The 8841-nt window shown below is 49.1% G+C and overlaps 1 protein-coding gene across 1 annotated transcript; it reads right to left on the reverse strand.

Annotated features, from left to right (window-relative positions):
* Positions 1-3114: 3114 nt before the first annotated feature.
* Positions 3115-8110, reverse strand: TREML1 (triggering receptor expressed on myeloid cells like 1). Its single transcript, XM_045498136.1, has 6 exons — positions 8007-8110; positions 7477-7806; positions 5064-5178; positions 4566-4651; positions 4032-4084; positions 3115-3674 (listed from the first exon to the last, which is right to left on the reverse strand). Exons 1-6 carry the CDS (start codon positions 8047-8049, stop codon positions 3360-3362), a joined length of 942 nt encoding a protein of 313 aa, XP_045354092.1. The 5' UTR covers positions 8050-8110; the 3' UTR covers positions 3115-3359.
* Positions 8111-8841: the final 731 nt, after the last annotated feature.

The following is an 8841-nucleotide window of genomic DNA, read 5'->3' on the forward strand; positions in this document are numbered from 1 at the left end:
TTTATAATTGTTATATCTTCTTGATGGGTTGACTTTTTTATCATTATAAAATATTCTTTTATCTTCATTAATATAGTCACTCCACCTCTCTTTAGCTAGTTTGCATGGTACATGTTTTTCCATCCTTTTACTTTGAACCTAGTCATGTGTTTGAATCCAAAGTTTGTCTCTTAGGAAGCATATAGTTGGATCATGTGTTTTTTAATACATTCGGTCAATCTCTGGCTTTTAATTGGAGTGTTTAATCTATTTACATTCCATGTAACTACTGATAAAATAGGATTTATGTCTTCCATCTTATTATTTGTTTTCTACCTGTCTTATATCTTATTGCCCCTCTCTTCCTCTGCTGTCTTCTGTTATATTAAATACATAATTTTAATTTCATTTTAATTCCCTTGTCATTCTTTTACTATGTTTTTGAGGTTTTTTCCTTGCTCTAGGGATTACAATTAGCATTTTAATTTAAAACAATCTAGTTTACATGTATACCAACTTAATTTCAACAATATACAAGACTTTGCTCCTATATAGCCCCATTCCCTCCCCACTCTTACAAATTATAAGTGTTATAAAAGTTACATCTTAATAAATGGTGTGCCTATCAACACAGATGTGTAAGTATTGCATTATGAAGTTGTGTTTTGAATCAGATACGATGTGGAAAAAGCCAATTTTCATAAGGATAGACTCCTTGGGTTGGTGCAGGCATTGGTTTCCAGAGCTCTAACAAGGTTGATTCTGACTATTTTTGCCAGTTTTCTTGTTGCTTTTATGGAAGAGAGAATTTTCTGAGTTCTTAAACCATTTTCTTTTAAATCATTCTCAATGTACTTTTAAATTGCATTTCCCTTCAATGAAGTTAAACATCTTTATTGTTTATATTTCCTTTTTTTAGTGAGCTATATGTATATATCCTGTGACCATAACCTATTATTTTAATTGATTTATAAGTGTTCAAGAAATGAGATTTCTGCCTTTGTATGAGTTGCAGAATTTTTCTTCATTTTGTGTTTTGTCTTTGTGGATTGTGCTTTTGTCATGAAGAAAAAGATATCAGTCTTTTCTTAATTTATTTTAATGTGTCAGTTTTAAAGTATCTATGAATTTTTTTATGGCTTCTGAGTTTTGTGTAATAAAGAGCGTTTTCTTCTCTAAGATTATTTTAAATATTCCCCAGTGGTCTTTCAAGTATTTTGTTTAATTAACTTCATCAAAACATAATTTATATAAAAGAAAGTGCACCTATTTTAATGGTAGCTTTTGACAAATATATACACCCATGTGACCACTACCACAGTCGTAACAGAGAACATTTCAATCACCCCAAAAAATTATTTCAGGCTTTCTCTATATTCATTCCTCCCACCCTAACCACCACCAGCAGCACAAAATATTCTCATTATTTTTTTTCTTTGTCTTTATATCTGTGATTATTTCCCCCTTGTCATTTCATATTTCATCCTTCTTTTTGAGTAAGTTAGCTAACAGTGTCTCTTATATTTCATTTCAAAGAATAAGCTCTTTTATTTGTGTATTAGTTATATAACTTTTCTCCTTTAAAATGAACTAGCAATTTGAGTAAGATGCTTAGTTCTTATTGTTGAGGCTATGACTTTTCCTCTGAAAACTCCTTTAGCTGCATTCCAAAGGTTTCTGATATGAAGCAATGGGCTGGTCATGTCACCTGCATTTTCTTTGTTTTCATGTGTTTCTTATGATAAAATATAGAAGATCCGTATTTTCATCTCAGAAGTTACTTTTATAAAGGAGATTTGGGTTGGTATTCATAGACTTCTACCCTAAGCAATGATGGAATTCATATATTTCCCCTTCTCCTCTGTTTTCTCTACCAGCCAATGGATCTTAGTATTTTTCTTTGTGTTGTTAAATATACATTTACTTCTGTCAGGCTCCAAAAAGTTCACACTATGTTCAGACCAGGGTTTTTCCCACAGACCTTCTTTTTAGACTTTATCCTGACCTTCCCCTATATTCTCTCCCCACCCTGACCACCCCTCCTCCACAGCAGGCAACCTCCCCCCCCCCCCCCCCCCCCACCAGCATCTTATCCAGGGAAAGTGAGGGCTTAGTTGATTGGTGGGCAGCTGCTGCCTCCACAAGGGATGGAAGTACATTTAGGTTCTGTCACAGGCTGAGACTATCAGGGGAAGCTCCAAATATCCTGCCAGAGCTCCCTGAAAATAGCATCACTAGACTTCCTCAGCTGGAGCCAGGCCCTGCCTGTCCCCTCTCCTCAGGTACCTATACCGAATTCCAGGTCCCTCCGATGGTGACAACCTCTTTATGCCTAGCTCTCCATGATTATAAGAAGATTTGGTTCCCAAGCACCTCATCCTCCCCACCTGTCTCTCATCTCAATATGGGCAAATATTTCCAAATTGAACAATTTCAGAAGAAATCCTGGCAGAGACCTTAAAGGCCCTTCCACCCCCAGCCTGGACTAGTTTTCATGTACACTTAACAACGGCCACACCTTTACCACTCATTCCCCTTCTTCCCATGCCATGCTTTTTCTCCACCAGGCTCTTCCCAGGCCCCAAATTTGAGGCCAAAGGGAACAGTGCTACCAGATGTCCACCCAGCTGAGAGAGAGCCAGCTCTGATAAAACATGTTTGCAAAGGTCTCTTATCTCCTGGTGCTTGGAAATCCTTTGTGCTGCCAAGGAACAGACTTGGAATTTATTTCAGTTTCTGATCTTACTCCTCAGCTCCATCTTTCCCACCCCATCTGTCCTGAGTCTTAATTTATCATTATCCCCTTCCTCCCATCTTATGTCATCACGTCATAAGGTACCACTTGTTTACAAGGTGCAGAGCAGAAGGCAGAAGAGATTTCTAGACTCAAGCTAATGGATCTGTACTTTCAGGTGTCTTGAGAAAGGCAGGAAATACATTCGAAGACGCCTTCTTGGTGCCCCTTGAATCAGACTGCATCCCGGAATTCTGACCAGGAATGAAACCATGCCCTCACTGGCAGGACAGGCAGGAAATCATAGCACAAACTCTGGACTAGAATCTTTAGAGTTCCCAGGCCATGTGAATAGTCAAACTCAGGCCCTTTCTTTCCCCATCAACTATCAAGAGCTCATATATTATCATTCAGAGTTTATTTAGCTCAGTGGTTTAAGGGCAGAGGAACCAGCATGGGGGGTTCGTTCCTAGGATACCTCAATCACATATAAGTATCACTTTACACATCAGAAAAGTCAAGATGTTAGATTAGATCCTAAAGTCCCTAGCTGTTCTGATATACTAAGGATCTAGGGTATGGGCTGGCTGGCTGGATGCATAGAACTCTGGGGATGGTCTCTGTGGTAAATAGTATGATGAACAGTTTAGCTGGGTGGCGTTTGGCTAGTCAGTGGATCTTGGGTTGGCTCACAGGTGGCCCCTCCACCCTTGTCCCTTCCAGGAAAGATAACTGTGGCATATGTCACAGGCTTAGAGTACATCAGGACTTTAGGAGGCAGAGGGGGCGATGAGGATTGGGCTGGGGATGGAGAGTCCTCTGATGGGGGATCAAAAGGTAGGCTGCTATAGGTGGTATTGTCAAAGGAAGGTGGCGAGTCGAGCCTAGCATACAGTATGTCCGATGGAAAATCAACTCCGAGGCCAGAGTCACTGATGTGGTGGACCACTGAGGAGGAGGCCTGTAACAAAAGCAGACAAATGAGGCAGAGAGTATGCCTTCTTCTGCCCCAGTTCCCTCTGCGGGGAAGTCCAGGACCACACTGGATCTGTCTCTCAAATCCTGAGGATGTCAGTGGGCAAGAAGGCTTCACTTTGAAGATTTTCAAGCCCCAAGTTTCTCCCCAAATCTGAGAGGGTAAAATACCAAGGTAGGAAGGCAGAAGACCACTGGCGCCAAGTTCACAGCATTAAGGAAGAGGGTTTGGACTCTGACTGGGTCCCAGTCTTTCACCACCCTCTCATCCTGGGACCTCTCAGCGAGCCGCGCAGACAGAAGGTCTGCAGAATTTGGCTGGGGGCCCACAGATGCCTCTTACCTTGCCTGAAACTCTGCTGCTCTGAGATTGGCCACAGACACCAAGCCTGGTCCCTGGGAGGACAGAGGACGGCAGCACAGTCTGCTTCCTGTATTGGCTCAGTGCCCATTCCTCACTCCCTTCAGAAGCATCTTACCTAGTCCAGACTCTCCAGTCTACTCCCACCAGACACCAGCTACACCCTGGCCTGCCAGGAGACCCCACCCACCCACTTACTGCTTCCAGCTTCCTCCAACCCACCTCAACATTCAGCCCGTCTCCTGAGACCCTTCCCCCACCATCTCCAGTCACCTGTCTCTATTCCACTGGTCCACCCTGTCCAATTCCTGTCTGTCCCCAGGCTGGCTCTCACTGAGTCTCCTTCCTCCCATCCACCCCTCAACTGGGGACTTCTAGGGCCTGGGGGCCTCCCTAAAGCCCAGACAAGCCCGTCTATAGGGGAAGCAGAACTAGACTCCCGACACTGTCTACAAGACTGGCTGGTTCAGGACCAGCAGGGGCTGTGCTGGGGTGTGCAGGTAGACTGCTACCTACCTTTCCTTTTGGCCATCACAGCGAATAGCACGGCTGCTGCCACCAGCAAGCCCAGCAGGAGCGCAGCGCCCCAGATCAAGGGGATGCTGAAGGATACAAAGGGATAGGGGAGCTTAAGCCTGAACTTGGCAGGCAGCTGCTCACCAGGAGCCCCGGAGCGGTGGCAGAAAGGTGCAATTCTCGGTGAGCCATGGTTGGGAGAAGAGGATTTGGGGGGTGGAATTAGGAGGGCAGACATAGGCAGGGCAGAAGAGAAACACATTTTCAGGTTATCCTGGCTGGAGACCCGCAGGCATAAAGGGGCCATTGCTGAACTGGGGGTGGGGGGGAGGTGGGACAGGAGGGTCTGCCTGACCTCCTGCCTGATCGGAAGTTCTCCAGAGGTGGAAGGAACCGTGAGGTTTCCCTTTGAGTTAGCCTGGGGCTCTGAATAAGCCTTTCCCACCCTTTCCCACCACCAGCCTTTTCCCAGACCCCGAATACAGCTCTTCTCAGTACCTCTTCTCATCCTGGCTGGGTTCCAAAGGGCTGGCACTGCCCATGGTGTCTGAGAAGGGGCCGTCAGCCAGACTCCCAACCTTATAGTTCTCTTCCTCCTCTTTCGGGGTAGGAGCTGAGTCAGAAGGAAACAGTCATGAGCACATATCCAGTGTGGATAGGGTCGCGGGCCTGTTGAGGTCCGAGGGACTGGGGGAGTGGGGCTAAGGAAGGAGAGGTTCCAAGCAAGAAACACAAATGGGGGCTTGGCATATTCCTTAGGGGCCCTCGTTCTGGAGATCAGAGGTGGATTCTTCCTGTCTTTACCCGATTGTGATGGGGCCCTCTTTCCCCTCCACCACCAACTGTTGCCCCTGCTTTCCTTCTTCACCTGCTGGCCTCTCCCTGGCCTCTCGGGCTGCTCAGCCTATGCGGAACCACACACTGGGTAATCTGTGCCCACCTCCCCACCCCCACCGCAGCATAGGCTCTCCATTCTTATCCCGCAGTGACAACCCTGCTCCTGTCGCTCATCCACACGTCTCTAAAGGGGCAGAGCCCACTAGACTTCTCTACCTACCTGCAACCGTGTGACCCCCTGCAAGCCGGGGGCGGGGGAGGGGGGCAACCCAAGCTCTGCCCTCAGGATATAAGGAACTCTAGGGTCACACCTAATGTGACACAATGCCAAGGGACCCTTGCTGAGAGCCTCGCTCGGATCCCCAGACTCAGTTTTGTGACAAGGCTTCTACTGTCTCTACACCACTGTGCTCAACCTCTCTGGCTGTCAGACTCAGGCCTGGTTTCTCTGGGCCGGACGATCTGTCTTGGGAACCTGGCCAGTCCTTCTAGACTCTCAGCAGGTGTGGTCTTCCTTCTTCTCAGAGGCTCACCATCCCCACCCCCCACCCCCCACCAAGCCAAACCAGGATCTGGAGATGCTGTGTCTCCCATCTTCCTGCATGCGTCCTGCCCACTTAGTGCCGTTTAAGCCACCCACACCCTCCCTGAAAGCCATGCTCCACCAGCCAGCCCTGAGCATCCACACGCTACAGCTGTCGGGTCCCCAGCACCTGCCCCTCTCCCCAGTGCATCTTGTCCTACAGGCTCGAGTTACCAGACCTTAGGGTGCCAAGGAAGGAGGAGGACAGGAGAAGACTAGGACCAACAGTCCTTTACAATGTACACTTTAGAGTGTAAAGTAATAATCATGGACCGGAGATGAGAGGGATTCTAAGGACACCTTAGTCCGTCCTCATAAGTAACAAGTGGGGACAAAAACCACGAGCAGGGAAAGTGCCTTTCTTCATTTCCTTATTTGGGGCTTGGGCGCAAATGACTTGAGAAAGGAAGCCGTGAAAGCGAAAAAGACATCATCATTCCTAAGAGAAAGGTAGAGCAGGCTCCATTTCGGCAGGAAGCTGGCCGTTTTCCCTCCAAAACATTGTTTTTGTTTTACGACATCCAATGTCTCTGGAAAATTCTTTCTCCTACTTTAAAATTTTATTTTAATAAGTGCTTAGACATTAGAAAGTTGTCGGCTGGGAGAGAAAACCACAGCCTATATAAAAGTACTTTCTCTCCCGAGGATAGGGGTTGACAACCCTGGAGGGACCAGGAGTGACACTTTTCTCATGGGTAAAACTAAAGGAGTTGAAGTAATCCAGGTACCGAATGCGCCTGCGTGTAGGTGAGGCGCATCCTAGATGCTCAGTGAAGACAGAAAATTCAATAAAATCCGAATTCAGTCATTTTAAGCCATCAAACCCATTAGAGCGGGAGTAATAAACTGGGAGATTTAAAAAACAAATTCCAGTTGATAAATGCCCAAATTAAAACTCTGCTTAAGGGGTGCCTGGGTGGCTCAGTCCGTTAAGCGCCCGCCTTAGGCTCACAGCATGATCTCACAGTTTGTGGGTTTGAGCCTCGCGTCCGGCTCTGTGCTGATAGCTCGGATCCCGGAGCCTGCTTCCGATTCCGTGTCTCCCTCTCTCTCTGCCTCTCGACCCTGCTCACGCTCTGTCACTCTCTCTCTTTCTCTCTCTCTCAAAAATAAATAAACATTTTAAAAATTAAAAAAAAAAAAAAAAACAACTTCGCTTAAAACCTTTCTAAGGAAAAAAAAAAAAAAAGCATCAAGTGTGTTGAAAACTCGGGATGAGGCGGGCCAAGGCCATGGGTGAGGACATGCCTTTCAGCCGGGAAACCCCCGCTAGAGCAGGAGGGGGAAGGGACCCCACCGTCTGGCTCCTTTATCTCTGACTGCTCACCCAGTTCTGCTTCCGCTCCCCGGGGTGCTGTCAAAACTCTCTCCTTCCAATTCCCAGCCCCGCCCCCTTCCCCCCTCCCCCGCCCCCAAGGGTCCCCATTCCCCAAGGACGGAGAGCAGCAGGTGGGGTCGGGGAGGGGCAATGGCCAGCCTAGAATGACTCACCTGGAGGGAGCACAACCAGGGCCACCCTGTGCAACGTCTGGGTCCCCGCCGCCCCCTCCACCACGCAGCCGTACTCGCCGGTGTCCTCCTCCCGCAGGGTAATCATCTCCACCTGGAGCAGGCCGCCCCCCAGGTCCGTGAGAAACATGCGCCTGCCCGCCGGGGCTCCGCGATCCACAGCCGAGGACACCAGGGGCTGGCACCCATCGGGCAGGAACCGGCACCACACCTTCCGAGCCTTGACGTCCTGGAGCCGGTAGTGGCACTGCACCAGAATGGAGCCCCCCACGGGGGCCTGCAGCACCTCCGGGAAGCTGGTGGAGGCCTGGCCTGGGGAAGGAAGGGATGTGGTTATGCGGGGCAGGAGCCCGGGGAACTTTCCAGCCCACCCACTTGCCACAGGGGCACAGGTTGCCTAGAGGTCCCCCTTCAGGGCCCTACATATATGCTGCTGGTGCGTCCATGATGTCAATTATTCCTGGGCACCAAGCGGAGTCCGTGGGGCCCAGAGCCCACCCGCTTCACCTTACCTGCCAGTCCCACCAGCAACAGCGGTAGCAGGTTGGGGCCCATGGCGGGTCAGGGAGATGTCAGCTCTGCGGCTGGCCTGGCCACTGACACAGCATTCCCCAGGGAGCAGGAAACATCTGCCTTGGACAGTCACGTGGGGCTCTCAGCCACCGTGGGGTGGGAGGTGGACACTGGGGGCCCCTCCACGGGTGGGGATAAGGCGCCTTTCCAAAGCCTGGCTGCTTCCGGGCTTGGGAAGCGACCCTGAGAGAAGGCAGGGGTGGGTGAGGCAGGGTGAGAAGAAGCCCCAAGGACAGGCGGGACCTGGGATCCTGGGGCCCAGCTAAGGGATGAGGTGACAGGAGGATGGTGGAAACTGGGAAGCAGGGGAGGCAGATGATCCTCGGGGTCTTCCAGAAATAGAATCTGAGGATGCAGAGCTGTGAAGGAGGAAGGTGAAGGGCCATTTGGGTTCTAAATTCCGTAAAGACTGCACCGGCCAAGCCCTCAGGGGACTGTCCAGTCCTGCCACACGACCTCACACCCAGAGACCCCACCCTGGTGGCGCCCTGGATGGGGCCGGCCTTCATTTACTGTGCTGGGTGCCCTCCAGCCCCTGCCGGTGTGGACCCACGCTCTCCGGCTCTGGTAACTGCATCAACCCTTTGATAATTATGCTCCATTTTCTTCTTTCCCCCTGTTTTCTGGAACCCCTTAATGAGTTGGATATTGAACCTTATGTACTCATCCCCTTTGCACAACTTTTCTCTCTTTTCCCATCATTTTGTCCATTGTGTTCTGATTTCCAGAAGGTACCCTCATCTTTTTCTCTCATCCCTTTTACATTTTTATGCC

Source organism: Leopardus geoffroyi, chromosome B2 (assembly GCF_018350155.1).
Source record: "Leopardus geoffroyi isolate Oge1 chromosome B2, O.geoffroyi_Oge1_pat1.0, whole genome shotgun sequence".
Taxonomy (NCBI): Eukaryota; Metazoa; Chordata; class Mammalia; order Carnivora; family Felidae; genus Leopardus; species Leopardus geoffroyi.

Bases quoted from the DNA above. Each gene is read 5' to 3' on its own strand.
- TREML1 (XM_045498136.1), bottom strand. From the start codon at position 8,049: ATGGGCCCCAACCTGCTACCGCTGTTGCTGGTGGGACTGGCAG. The intron at 7,807-8,006 runs GTAAGGTGAAGC...TTCCTTCCCCAG, and splicing joins GTTGCTGGTGGGACTGGCAG to GCCAGGCCTCCACCAGCTTC. The intron at 4,085-4,565 runs GTAGGTAGCAGT...CTGTCCTCCCAG, and splicing joins TGTGATGGCCAAAAGGAAAG to GGACCAGGCTTGGTGTCTGT.